This window comes from Pelodiscus sinensis, chromosome 3 (genome assembly GCF_049634645.1).
Source record: "Pelodiscus sinensis isolate JC-2024 chromosome 3, ASM4963464v1, whole genome shotgun sequence".
NCBI lineage: Eukaryota > Metazoa > Chordata > Testudines > Trionychidae > Pelodiscus > Pelodiscus sinensis.
In genome coordinates, this window is record NC_134713.1 from 105,864,716 (window position 1) to 105,879,605 (window position 14,890).

General features: G+C 41.5%; 1 protein-coding gene across 4 annotated transcripts in view; it reads left to right on the forward strand.

Annotated features, from left to right (window-relative positions):
• The window catches only part of UST (uronyl 2-sulfotransferase), a 233,848-nt gene that overhangs the window by 90,749 nt on the left and 128,209 nt on the right, over nt 1-14,890 (forward strand). For all 4 annotated transcript variants that reach the window (XR_331477.4, XM_025180626.2, XM_075924400.1 and 1 more), the window contains exon 2: nt 4,566-4,609. Coding sequence is in view for 3 of the 4 variants with exons in the window: in XM_025180626.2 (XP_025036411.1) it covers nt 4,566-4,609 (44 nt within the window). In the remaining variant the exon portion in view is untranslated. The remainder of the gene's footprint in view (nt 1-4,565; nt 4,610-14,890) is intronic.

Genomic DNA, 14,890 nt, shown 5'->3' on the forward strand with positions numbered 1-14,890 from the left:
CTGTGGAGTGGCCAGGGCACTTAATAGCTAAGGCAGATGGGAGTAAAACTGCATACAGGAGAGCAGCAATGTAGGGGCCATTCTTGATAGGGGTACCAGCAGAGGTAAGGAAATCCCGAGCTTGCCAGAGGGTGCCAAAGTCATGTACAACCCCAAAAGCGTAACGAGAATCAATATAAATGGTGGCGGAGTGCCCCTCAGACAGAAAGCAAGCGCCGGTTAGGGCAACTAGTTCAGCGACTTGTGCTGTCACAGAAGGTAATGGCACAGCTTCTAGGGTTTCAGAGAGTGATACCGCAGCATATCCTGAAAGGAGACGAGCTTGTCTATCTCAAAAGCAGGAACCGTCAGTGAACAACACAAGGTCGGAGTTAGAGAGAGGAACATCAGAAAGGTCAGGGTGCGGGACGGTGACAGCAGAGACAGTTGCTAGGCAGTCGTGGGGTTCGCTGTCATCGGACAGAGGAAGGAGAGTGGCAGGGTTCAGCTGAGAACAGCGCTTTATGGTGATATGTGAAGCCGAAAGCAGTAAAAGTTCGTACCTAGTGAGGCGGGCAAAGGAAAGGTGAGCTGTATTACGTTGTAGCAGGAGCGTTTCTACAGAGTGAGGGACCATGAGAGAAACAGAAGAGCGGAGGACAAGGGACTCAGACATTTTAATTAGGCGTGCCGCGGCAGCCACAGCACGCAGGCAGGGGGGTAGACCTTGGGCAACAGGATCCAAGGTGGCAGAGAAATAAGCTACTGGACGATTTTTGCCACTATGCTCCTGAGTAAGAACCCCAAGTGCACAACCAGATTGCTCGTGGCAGAAAAGGGTAAAAGGCTTACAGTAGTTAGGTAACCCTAAGGTGGGGGCAGTGAGAAGCACTAGAGAGTCAGTTTCTGAGGCAGATAATGAAGGGGAACAGAGGAGTAAATCATTTACACATTGGACCAATGTGGACCCAGAGGGGAAGACCAGGTCAACGAGGTCTCTGGCTAATGCTTGGGAAAAGTAAGGCGTGCTTTCTGTGTACCCCTTGGGAAGCATGGTCCATGTGTACTGCTGCCCCTTGTAAGAAAAGGCAAAAAGATATTGGGACTTAGGGTGAACCGGGACAGAAAAGAAAGCAGAACACAGATCAACAACAGTAAAATGACAGGGACAGCTCCCAGACTCACTCACATCACAGGGAAGACAGATAGACACAGAGACAAGACAGTCCTCAGTCCAGAAATAATTACCTGACCAGAGTCCTGATGTTAGATCCCGGGATCCCTACCAGAACAGAGCGGGAACCAACAGGTTCAATGGCGTAGACTTCGCTGTGGTTGTGCACCTTTCCATTCTGGCAGAGGACCGCTCGGGCCAAATGCCCAGGTGCCGGCTACCACAGTCATCCTGCAAGATGGTCAGGGATCACACAGCCTCAGCGAAGACGGTTGCCATCTCGGTGGGACCTCCAAATTGTCAAAGTCAGACAGGACTCACAGATTTGTCAGACCGCTCTGTTTATTTTAGCAAAGCTCTGCTAAAATGCATCCAGAAAATGTGAGCACCATACAAGGTTCAAACCCCTTGATTTATACAGTCAAAAAAAAGGTCAAGTTAACAGGATTAAAAGGAGGGGCAAAACTTCACATTATTAGTGTGAGACTTAGTCAAGTATCTTCATTTCCACAGCAAGCACACAGCAATCTCCTGTCCATATCTACTTGGTTATCTCAAATTGCTTTCTGCCTAACACCTAATGTTCCTTTTCCTGTTAACTCAGGCCCACCTGGGTAGCACGTTGATCTCTTAAAAGACAAACAGAATTCCTTCAATTTATTCAGTTATTACAGCACAATTTATCTTTCTCTTACAGTATAATTCTTTCTACTTTCACAAACCTGTATTAGAAAAGCTAGAAGATGAGCTTTTGATTTTGCATTAAGGATATATGAGGGAGATTTGAACTGAAAAAATGTGTATGTTCTTTGTAGTCAATTCAATCAAGTAAAAGATGTTGAGATTTCTACATTTGTGGACTACTTTGTTTCAGAGCAAGGAAACTGTGAAAAATGATCTTTGGATTTGGAGTTTTGATGTTGAACATGATGTTGAACACTAGAGTATATGGGCGGCAGTTGTTTTGTTACACAAGCCCTTAATAATGTCAGATAACTGAGTCATACTGCACTGAAGTAACAAGAATATTGAAAAAACAAAGTAAATGTAATTAGCATAAAAACAATGAATAGTCCTGTTGCACCTTAGAATCTAACAAAAATGTATATAGTATCATGAGCTTTCATGGGCACAACCCACTTCTTCAGATCTGATATACATTTTTGTTAGTTTCTAAGGGTATGTCTGCACTTGTACCCTCATTCAAACTAGAGATTCAAATGCAGGCATTTGAAATAGTCAATGAAGTGGGGATTTAAATATCCCGCGCTTCATTAGCATGATCTCGCTGGTGTGTTACTCCAAATGCCAACTGTTTCGAAAGTGAAAGTGTGCACCACGACACGTTAGTTCGAACCAAATGTCCTCATTTTTTTTAGGAGTAACATTAGTTCGAACCAAGGGTTTGAACTAACGCGTCCCGGCATGCACTTTCACTTTTGAAACAGCTGGCATTCGGAGTAATGCACCGTCAAAATCATGCTAATGAAGCACGGGATATTTAAATCCCTGCTTCATTGACTATTTCGAATGCCTGCATTTGCATCCCTAGTTCAAACTAGGGTGCAAGTGTAGACATACCCTAAGTTACCACAGGACTACTTGTTGTTTTTAAAGTTACAGATTAACACGACTACCCCTCTGAGAATTTTTAATTTGCATAGTAATTCAAACTTTTTTAATAAGATCGATCAATTAGTTGCATTTAATTAAATTAGTTGTGTGCATCTGTCATAAGCAAACCTGTAAGATTTCATGCCTCCATGGCCCAAACTGCTCTCTTTTATTTTGGTACTGGGAGCAAGATTGCTATGTTGAGGCACTGTCCTTCTAGCCAAGGAGGACTGAATGGGAACCCTTGAAATCTACAATATGCATTCTTAACTAACCAGAGTATTTTGTTCAAAGCTACATGAGGTACTTCTTCACAATGACAGAGTGTGTGTTGTCATTGCAGCACTTAATAATCCAGGGATCCAGAGACTGACTAATTTGTAAGGAATCCTTTCCGCTCTGGATACTTATGTGAGCCACATCATTATGTTATGTTAGCGCCTTATAAACATTAATCAATTTTATCCTCCTATCACATTAGCTTAGTGGTATGGGGACAGAGGGATTTTCATTGGCGATTACTTGAATGACAAGATGTTTGAATGTAGCCATCAGTCTGATAGAAACTACCAGAGCCTGTTGTCCTCTGATGTTATATTACAGAGAGTGGATTAAGGAAGAAACAGTACATCCGTGGTTTTGTGTGTGTATAAAATAGAAGAACTCTGAAGTTGTGGGTTGGTGAATGGTGGGTATATATTTTATATTGGCCTAATCTACAGCAAAGTACTTGAGAATTTCAGGCTTTTCTTAGGTCTAAGAAAGAAGAACAAACTGGGATGGCAGATATAACAGTGTTGTTTATTGAAACCTTTTGAATATTCTGAGACAGGAAAATAAATCACAGGTAATTTTATGGGAATCCAGTATAGGAAAATGCTGAAAGTCTAGTGCAGGTATCACACCATGTTTGTCAGGTTTTTTTGACCAAAGTCTATCAGCTAGTCTCAGAATGATTTTATATTTTATTTTGTAAAACTAAATTGTTTCTTCTGAGATTCATGAATTTTTAATTGTTTACAACTCTGTACGTATTCACGTACACTGTATATTTAATACTATGAATAACTAAAGGTTCTGTGATTGTCACATGTCAGACCCCTGGCTCATTTAGGGAATGTCTACACTTGCTCCCTAGTTCGAACTAGAGATGCAAACGTAGCTGACCGAAATTGCTAATGAAGCGGGGATTTAAATATCCTGCACTTCATTAGCATAATCTCACCTGCGCGTTAGTCCGCTCACCAGCTGATTCGAACCAGTAAGTTCACTCTGGGTCGCATTAGTTTGAATCAGACCCCTTGGTTCGAACTAATGTTACTCCTCAAAAATAGAGTAACGTAGTAAATGAGGAGTAATGTTAGTTCGAACGAAGGGGTTTGATTCGAACTAACGCATCTCGGAGTGCACTTCCTGGTTCGAATCAGCTAGCGAGCGGAACAGCGTGCTGGCTAGATTATAGTAATGAAGCATGGGATATTTAAATTCCTGTTTCATTAGCAATTTCGGTCAGCTACATTTGCATCCCTAGTTCGAATTAGGGAGCAAGTGTAGACGTACCTTCAGTGTTGTCGTTAAACTCAAACATTTATGTAACTGGGTATCAAAAATGTGGGTGAGCCAAATCATCCCTAGTTTAAGAAAAAAAAATTAGCAAGAGAAAGTATTGTTTGACTTAGTTCCTGTGACAAACAGAGCCATTGGGAGAATACAAATTTTCATAAGACGGTTCTCTGTTATTTTTATGGGTTGAAATTGCATCGCATCATTTCCGTGTTTGTCTCTTTGCCCCCCCCAGGAAATTCCACTTACTTGGATGATCATGGACCACCTCCACGCAAGGTGAGCTCTTTGCATTTTTAAGTTACCACTTGCTTTCCGATTGTATATTTGGGCCAAATTGTACTTGGTAGTACAATTTATTGACTAGTAAACATGGAGTAAATCCACTGAGTTGTACACTGATATAGCTGAAAGTTCAGTTTGGCCATGTGGCTGTCCTTCAGAAAGCATTTTCTTCTCTCAGAATTTTGTAGATAACTTGCACAAAAATAATTTAACTTGGATAAAATACTGATTCATTGAAGTCAGTGAGAATGGGATTTCAGTCTTATTCTTACCTGGCGCCAGCATGATGCAGTTTGTCAGGACATACAGTAGAATGCTCAGTGAGCCTCTATTCCAGAACCATATGATCACTTAGTCATTTTAGGAAGTGTCAACAAAATGATACAATTGTTCTTGTTCTTGTGAAGTATTTGTTCACAAATGCAACAGCCTAACAGGGCTAAATTATCTTTACTAAACCTTCAAACTAAATCTCTTCCTCTTAGTTTCCTTTTTTAAACAGCAAGTATTTCAGCAGGTATACCAGAGGCATAGCAAGGGTGTTATGCGCCCCTGGGGTGAAGGCAAAATTTGCGCCCCTGCCACCGCCGCTGCGTGGCAATGCCCCAAACCTGGCACACGGCTGAGCCCGACCTGGAGATGGGGGGAGCTTGTACTGTGTCTTACCCATCCCCTCCAGTTTGGGGCCAGGCCTCGCATGCACTAACCCTCCAGCAGAGATGGAGGAGGGTCTGGCCGGCGGGCAGAGAGGCGGGGAGGAGGCGGCTCCAGCTGGCGGTAGTGGGCGGAGGAGGAGCAGGCAAGCAGAAGGATGACAGGGAGTGGAGAGGGACTAAAGTGGCACCCCACTTGCGTGGCACCCAGGGATAACTCGCCCCTCTCTCCCCTGCTCCCTCCTCACTACACCACTATAAATAATCCACCTCTTAGGATATGTATTGTTTAATGAATTACTTATTTTACTAACAACAGACAAATATAAATTATTAAGTTTTTGTGGTTTACATTCTCTTAAATAATAATTTTTTCTTTAATTTGTTCATATCCTGATCTCATTAGGTTCATGCCTTTTACATAAAATATGTCAAATTCTTAAAATATGGGAATAAACCAAACTGAGAGATGCATCTTGGATGCTGGAATAACTTTGTCCATACTATGAATTTGTATCTCTTTTTTTATTTTCTAATCCAATGTAGTCATAAATGTACTGTCTTTAGTGGTGAGATATTTGAAAGTGGTCTGCATGCTGGCAGCAACTGCCAGAGCCATTGTGCAAAAAAAAAATAAATGGTTCCAGGAATGCAAGCAGTGGAGGTGTCAAGTACACTTTGTACAATGTCCATAAGTACAAAATTCCAAGATGCTGGTCCAATTTTTCTGGTCAGTGAACTGTGTAGTGTTATAGCCTTGCCTCCTGCAATGCTCTTTATCACATACTGAGTTATGAGCACTGCTTTCAGAGCATTTCAAGAAGGCAAGGACAAAAATTATGTCTGGCCTCTGCAAAAGTGGTCACATACTTCTTGTGCATACAGGTACAATCTATGAAATCTAATTTGGTGTTACCATAGCTCTAAAACTTTCCAAAAAGACACATAAAAAGACCATTATAACAAAAATTTGTCTGCTTTATAAGATAAATACAGTGAGTTTTCTTAAAAAAGAAGGCATAATCCTGCCAAGCTATTAATTTTGCCATGTTATTTTCATTTTCTTGTGCATAGCATAGTATGGCAATATGTTTATATCCTAGTAAAGTAAATGTTTCTTTTGCAAGTTTGCGTATGGTGCAAAGGATACAATGACAAAAAATATTTTTTAAAGGTTTCCTTTCCCAAATAATTTCTCTTTTCTCTATTACGTAGAACAGAGATATTAAAAATAAAGGGTGGAAGATGAGAAGAAATCATATGATACACTAGCATTTTATCAATAGCAGATTGGCTTTGGCTGTGGATATGTTTTAATATAAAACTTGTCCAGGTGCACTCATTCTAGTGGAGGTTGGGCATTGATATGCATGTGTGAACACCTGAAAACCTGTAAAAAATCGGGTCCTAAGTCACTTAGGTGCTTTTGAAAATGTTATCCTTAATCTCTCAAAATGCAACAGAACCTCCTTTTTAATCATCACATTCCCCCTGCCAATCCCCAAGTGATATTTTGTATCTGTTTGCACCTGAATAACACAAGTATCTTTATGGGTTTCTTGAATGGGTAGTTATGAAGATAGATAGATCAGTATAGTCCTAACAGAGATAATAAAATAAATTTAAGTAAACTCTTCATTTATATCTGTTAGGGCAGTAGTTCTCAAACTTTGTGATACCGCGACCCCCCTCTAAGTTGCTCACGAGTCCCCAGGGGGTTGGGACCCATAGTTTGAGAAATGCGGTTTTAGGGTAAAAATATAACTCCAAATGTTTTTTGTCTTGAAAAATTGCAGTTTCCTGTGTGTTCCTAAAAGACATTTTTTTATGTATTTTGGGCACAATCTTATGTTTCTGTCTTATTCAAAAACACTATAGCATGCACGGACTAAAGAATTGCTTAGGGCTGGCCTGCACTGTGAACCCTCAGTTGATAGAGTAAGAATGCTTATTCCAGACCCATATTTTTTATATTTGATTTAGAACACAGAAATGCCTTCCCAGATGTATAAGGAAAGGACTGTAATATAGATTAATATAAAAAAAATAACTTTGAAAACTTCTGATTTGCTTGCCAAATTTGACATTTTGTTCCTCTTGTTTCAGGAGTTTTGAATTACACAGGAGAAGGGCTGAGGGACATGTGCCATAATGCATAGTAGCAACTGTTCAGATTTATCAGTCCCAGATAGTTCCATAATACATTCTGAAAAATTTACCTTAGTTGTCTTGTCTTAAAGATTCCTGGCTAATCTACAGTTTTTTTCAAAGCTTCCCAGTGCCTTACTATCTTTAGTGTATTCACTTAGTAGAATGTGGTGTCTCTTTTTTTCCTTATTTCACTCCTCTTCCAGCTTGCAGATAAAGTTTCAAATTTCTGATTAAGAATGCAGTAATCATGGGCAGTGGCTAAAGGTAGGACTGGGAGTGGCCCCCAGCTTCACACCATCTGCCCAGGCCCTCTCCCCCTACACCAGTCTCTCTCACCTCCCTCCCCCCCTCCAGGCACAGGGAAGGCAACCGCTGGGGGGCAGCAACATTTTGTCCCAAATACACCTACAGTAAACGTTCTGGGGGTGGAGTGTGGATGGGGCCATGCCTGGCCATTTGGGAATACAATGCCTTCCCTCCCCCCCATGATACACGCTGCCCCCAGCTGTAGTTTGAGGCGTGTCAGTGTTTCACTAATATCTGTGGTACTCATAAGACCACATCTGTGTCCTGGGGTTCGTCTAGACTACAGGCTTTTGTCGACAGATACTGTCGACAAAGCTTCTGTCGACAAAGAGCGTCTAGACTACATTCAGTTCTGTCGACAAAGCAGCTTGCTTTGTCGACATGGCAGTGTAGACACAAAGGACAGTTTAGATGTAATAACGCTTTCTGTCAACAGAACTCTGTCGACAGAAGGCGTTATTCCTCGTAAAATGAGGTTTACCAGCATCGACAAAACTGCTGAGTTCTGTCGATGTTATGTCGACAGAACTCAGCGGTAGTGTAGACGCAGGTTTAGTTTTGTCAGCAAAAGTCCACTTTTGTCGACAAAACCCTGTAGTCTAGACACACACCTGTTGATATCATCATGATTAGTCTTTGGGCTGCCCAATGTGAACTAGATGTTTTAAACAAGCCTGAATAAGCTCCAACTTGAATCAAGTGCCCATAATAAAAATTGTGGACATTTTGTCCCACCAGTTCTGACTGTTTAAATAAACAGTACAGCAGGGCAATAGAATGTAGTCTTACACAAGTGCAATTATCTTACATTTTTGAAGCACTTGCCTAACCGCTTCTTCAAAAATATTGAGAGGGCATAGGTTGGGATATAAACATCTTGATTGTCCCAACAGCAGCAGAAGCACAACCCTCACTTATTTTTCTGTTCACTCCTGTTTGTCAAAATCTTTGACAAGGTGGCATTATATACTGTACAGATACTTGTAGAGGTTGATCCTCTCTAATCCGGCATACTCTGGTCTGGCAACATCTGTGGTCCAGCGTGATTTTAGTTAGCCAGATGTCCACTGATCATGGGTGTGGTCAAGTTTCCCACAGTACCATAAAGTTTGTTTACAACCACCAGTCCTGGCTGTCAGTGTTCTGTGTGTTATTTACCTCTATTTTACCCATAAATGTCTTCTAAGAGCCCAGTAAGCAATGGAAGTGTTGGTAATGATACTAGACAATATTGATGTTCCATGGTCTGGCAAATTCTCAGGTTTAGCACTAGTCAAGTCCCAAGGGTGCTGAACTAAAGAGGTTCAACTTGTACTTTTTAAGGGCCAGATTATTTCCTCGGATCCATTAGTCCTATTGCTTTTCGTGGCATTGCATGGGTAGGTAGATGTGTATGTTATTGACCCTCCATTGAAGCATTAGCTACTACCATTGACTTGAAATAAGAAACTACTGTATATGCATCCTGATTCTCATTCAGGCAACTTTTATGTTTTTATATCAAGCTAAATATTGGATTGTTTGAAGCTGTTGGAATTGTAAATTTTGAGGTGATAGATGAATGTTTTCAATGGGAATGGCACATATAAATTTGTAGGTAAGGTTTGGCCCTTAAATCCATTGTTTAAAATAATATCATCATAAAGAATTTTTAACAGGGTTTCTTATTTTACTAGACCTGTCAGCATACAATTTTTTAATATGCATAATGCATAGTTGTAGACGCCCTTGGCTGTCACATACAGTCCTGGAATGTACTTTTCTTGAAGTTGTACTTTTGACTTTAGTTCATCTGTGATCAGTCTATTCCTAGGTACTACTGTGGAAATCTCTCCAGTATGTTTGTAACATTTGTGATATTAATCAGTGAGAATCACAGTGTGATCTAAATTAAACAAAAACATGAAAAGGGGATTTTGACATTTTTAAGTTTTAGGGTCAAGTTGATTCTAATTTTATATAGCTGCTAAAAAGTCCTTGAAAATTAGAAGTGAATGTGCATTTAAACTAAGAATAATTACCAGCTGCCTAGAACTGACATAAATAATGTCTAATAACCATTCAGGTTTAATTTATGACAGTGAAAAATAATTAAGTTCTAATTTGCAATCAATTTAGAGATTGAGCGGAGAACCTTCTAATATTTTGGCATTTAACATGGCTAAGTACCAAATAAGAATATTTTGAAATAGTACTGTCTTTTTTTTCCAATTAATGAATTGAAAATAGCACTTTCTTAAGAACACGAGAACAGCCATACGGGGTCAGACCAAAGGTCAATTTAGCCCAGTATCCTGTCTGCCAACAGTGGTTAATGCCAGATGCCCCAGAGGAATTGAACAGAATCATTAAGGGATCCCTCTCCTGTCATCCACTTCCAGCCTCTGACAAACATTCCTACCCATCCTGGCTAATAACATGTTTTAAAAAAAAAATCCTATGCAGTTGGTGAAATTATTGATAGTAAGAGGCAAAAATAAATTGAGGTGTTCCATATTTGAATGTTCAAGAAACAAAACCAAAACTAAGAGTATTTTATTGCAGGCCTTGAACTGGTTGTTTTCTTAGCTCTACTGTGCCTTTCCCCCCACTACAATTGAGGCAGTGAAACTGACACTTAGGGACAAATCTTATAGTCCTCACTCTAGCAAATCTACCATTGGGTTGACAAGAGCTTTACCTGTGAAAGCACTTGGTAAGAACTGTTGGATATAGCTAGCTTCTGTAGTTGTTTTATACATGAATGAAGATGATGTGCGGTAGGCACTTGATGACAGATAAAATCTATTGAAGAGTGTCTCTCTTTGGACAAACTTCTCATGGGATCCCTGTCATGGATCTGATGCACTTGGCAGCTGCTCAGGTGTCAGCAAAGCCCTGTGCTTGGCACTTGTGTGACAGTGCTTCAAAGCATAAAGTGAATACAGAAATAAGTGTGGGTCAGGGTTAGGTCAAGAAGAGAACAAACAAACCACATACCAATTCACAAGCTGAAGCTGAACGGAATTTCACTAGTAACTGAGTTGAAGCCATTAGAAAGGTATTGGGAGCTGTAAAGCCAATTGCAGGAGGCCCCCAACTTGCGACTGCCAGAGTTCTGACCCCCCCCGCACTTACAACCATTTTTCTAAGTGTGGAAGGGGCTGAATACCCCTGACTTATGTCTTCGGTCCGCATTTACGACAACACCTGGCGCCTATCATCAATGTGGGTTTGAGTTACGACACCCCCGATTGTGTTGCAAGTTGGGGGCCTCCTGAGGCGGTTTAAAAAAATGCAAGTGTCTTACATAAGAACGGCCTTATTGGGTCAGACCAAAGGTCTGTCTAGTCTAATATCCTATCGTCCAACAGTGGCCAATGCCAGGTGCTTCAGAGTGAGTGACCAGAACAGGTAATCAAGGGATCCAACCCCTGTCTTTGTACCATCATCCTAATTCTCACCCAGTGCTAGCAACATGGTACAATTGCGATAACAGATACAAGCTTTATTATTTTTACTGCTTCTGGCCACAGAGAGTGCTATAGTTAAGTCTTAAATTAAAATTGGCCATAGATTATATGAGTCCATTGTCTTCTCTACCTGTCAAGCAGAATTTTCTTTTAAGGCAGCCAGTCTGAAAGATCACGCCATTGTTATGTTTTCCTTTCCATTTCAGCTTCTGCATGCATGGAAAGTTCCATATATTTTATCTTCTGTTAGTTTTTAGTCCAATTCTTCATTTTCTGTAGTATCTTGGACTTATTTCATGTTTAAACTCTAGTTTTTGACAGCTACAATGTTTTGTACATTTTTGCTCCTTGTGGGTTTCTCCTGTAGCTTCCAGAATATCCACTTAACCAAAGGTAGTTTAAGCTATAATTGTGGTGTTTTGAGAGTTTTATTTCTGGGTTTTTTTTATATGGGCAGTACCTTTACTGTTGTTATAGGATGTTTTTAGAAACATTGTGCCATTATAATACTGTTCAGCCTGTATAATTAATTTGTTACTGGTGAAGTGCCAGGTATAAAGATAAATCTCTTCCACATATTTGTTTATCAAGCATTTTAGAAGCAGGAATCATAATAGATGTGTGTTTGGTAGAATAGCTAAATAGAGCAGTCCAACTCCAAAACAAGTGTTGCATATTATTTAAAAGCAAATGATCCTACTGTGTGTGAAAGTTTAGGTTAAACATGGAGAAACAGCCAATGACAAAGAGCATCGAGAAATGCTCTTCCTTTTGCTATTTTTGTTGACTTTTTTTAAATTTCATAGGTAACGATGTGATGCTTGTTTGTACAGGAGAGAGATGTTTGTGAAAGCACAATACATTATGGAAGTTTTCAGAAACAGAGCTTGGCAACTAGGGATTTGAATGGTTAGCCAGAAAGCCTTGTCCTTAACAGGTGAGGCTTACCAGTTCGGGTTAATCAGTAGGGGCTGGAGAAGCTCTCTGCCCGCTGCAGTCAACCTCCCAAACCACCCACCAGGGTTCTGAAGAACCTTTATGCTGCTCTGGCAATGAAAAATGAGGGCACACCCCCAAATGCAGAGGAGGAGAAGCTATATATACTCCAAGGCTGGGAAGTCTGCAGCCACCATTCCCAAGAGGAAACACAGAGTCGTGGAAACATAGGGTCGTGGACAAGTTCAGTATGAATAAATGGTGTGACACTGTTGCAAAAAAATGCAAAGACAATTCTGGGATGTATTAACAGGAGTGTTTGTAAGCAAAACATTACAAGTAATTCATCTGTTCTACTCTGCACTGAATTGGCTTCAGCTGAAGTATTGTGCCTGGTTTTGGGCACCTCTTTTTGTCAGTCCCCGCAATACACAAAGTTCGAAAAGGATGCCGGAAAGAGTGAGACCACAACTCGGGGTTGTAAAAAAAACCAACTGATTTTATTTTAATGATGACTCTGACACCTAATGACTGTGAATTCAGTCACATGCACGGGTGCCAGATAATCATCAGAATAAAAAATAAGCAAATCACCAAACAATACAAAACAATTCCCTGAGGCTTTTCTAAATCACAATAATTCCCAATAACTGGCCAGGGGTTAGGAACAGTTGAACTAACACTGATATTGTTCATAAAGTTAACTATTTACACTATTTTATACAAAAGAACAGTTAAAACCTTAACAACAACTATTTGTGAACTAACACAATGACTCTTTAACCACTGTCACTTGACAGGCAATAAGGGCAACTGAAAAATCAATCAGAATAGGGATAATGGCAGGGGAGAGGTGTTATACCAGTTCTGGAGACAGCAGGAACACAAGTACCAGCCACATGCTCATAAACTGTCTCCACTCGGGTCGACCAACTCGGAGTATGCTCAGTAAGACTCGAGCGGGGGATGCAAGGCGTCTGGGTGATCAGGCCAGGCGTTCACACGATGCGATTCCCCACTTGGGGTGGGGGTGGGGGGGTTGGCTGCCTGTTTTATTGACCGGTCACTTGTCACCTCATTGGTTGATCTTTTCCACAGTGGGTGGAGTAAGCAGGCCTGACCATGAGTCAGCCCATTGGCTGATCTTTACTGCAGTGGGTGGAGCAAGCAGGGGAAGATAATTATTCTGTATGCCCTTATATGGAAAGCGCTCCGCCTCTCAGACTGAGCCCCCTATACCAGCCCTTGGGTGTTACAGGCTATGGCTCACCTGCGACGGGCAGCCATTGACGTTGTTCTGTCTCGGACACTTTTCAGAAAAGATATGGACAAATTAAAGAAGGTCCAAAGTAGAGCAACAAAAAAATTATTAAATGTCTTGAAAATATGATCTGTGAGGGAAGATTGAAAGAACAAGGTTTGTTTAGTCTCAAAGAGAAGACTGAGAAGGGAAATAACAGCCTTCAAGTACATGTTGGACCTCTCTAGTCTGGCACCCTCCAAACCTGACCGGATCCAAACTAGGGAGTTTTCAGGACCAGGGGAGGTCAACACCAGCCCTTTTCCTGCCTGCCACCTAGCTCTTCCCTGGCTGCCAGGCTCCCCTGCTGGCTGCTGGCCCCTGCTCCCAACCTTTCCTCCCAGCCACCTATCCACCTGCTCCCATCCACCAGATGGGCTCTCCGTTGACAGCCATCCTGCTGCCAGACTCTTGGTAACTGGGCTTCTCTGATCCAGGAACATCCATGGTGCTGTGCGACCATAGATTTTTCCAGACCAGAGAGTCCTAGTTTAGAGAGGTTCAACCAGTATCTAAAAGGTTGTTATCTTGAGGAGGGAGAAAATTTATCCTCCTTAACTACTGATGATAGGACAAGATGCAATAGATTTAAATTGCAGTAAGGGGGGTAGTTAGGTTAAATATTAGGGTGATTAAGCACTGGAAAAAATTGCCTAGGGATGTTGTGGAATCTTCATCATGGGAGATTTCTAAGAGCTGATTATACCCGAGCAGACATCTGTCAGGGATGGTCTAGATGATATTTGAGCCTGTCATGAGTGCAAGGGACTGGACTTGATGAACTCTTGAGGTTCCTTCTAGTTTTATGATACTATGATCATGTTATCAAGCAGCTAATAGTAATAGAAATATCTAAATATGTCCTGATATGACACCAATCCCAGTAACGTGTGAGTGTCTTACAAACATTAATAAATTAGTGTGACACCCTTTTATGTGGGAAAGTATTATAATTCCATGGTTATCAATAGAGAACTAAGACATAGTGGTTTTCCTGACTCTAATCAGCCTGAAGTGGAATCCATATCTCTTGAATTCCAACCCAGTGACCCTTTACATTTCAGAATATTAGTCAGAGGTGAAAGTAAGGGGGTGCACCCTGGTGTGCTACTCTGGCAAGAGTTGGCTCTGGGTGCATTGTTTAAAGAGCCGACATGGGGGCACGGCTTGCAGTGTGCTCTCCCAGACAGGTTTCTGCTGCTGCAGGCTGGTGCTGGCTGGGCACACACAGGTAGGTGAGGCAGCATGCAGGCAGGTTAAAGAGGGTGGCTGGGGGTATGCTGTAGGAAAGCCATGCTCTGGACTGCGGACGTGCCATTCCTGGCATGCGCTGTTGCCAGCAGCCCCTGGGAAGAAGCTAGGGGGTTTCTCACACTGCTGCCAGTTTTCCTGCAGCAGTGCCCCTACACAGGGGGCCCACAGTTCCCTTGTGGCCAAGTAAGGTTATCTGTCCCTAGAGCCCCCAGCCCTGACTCAA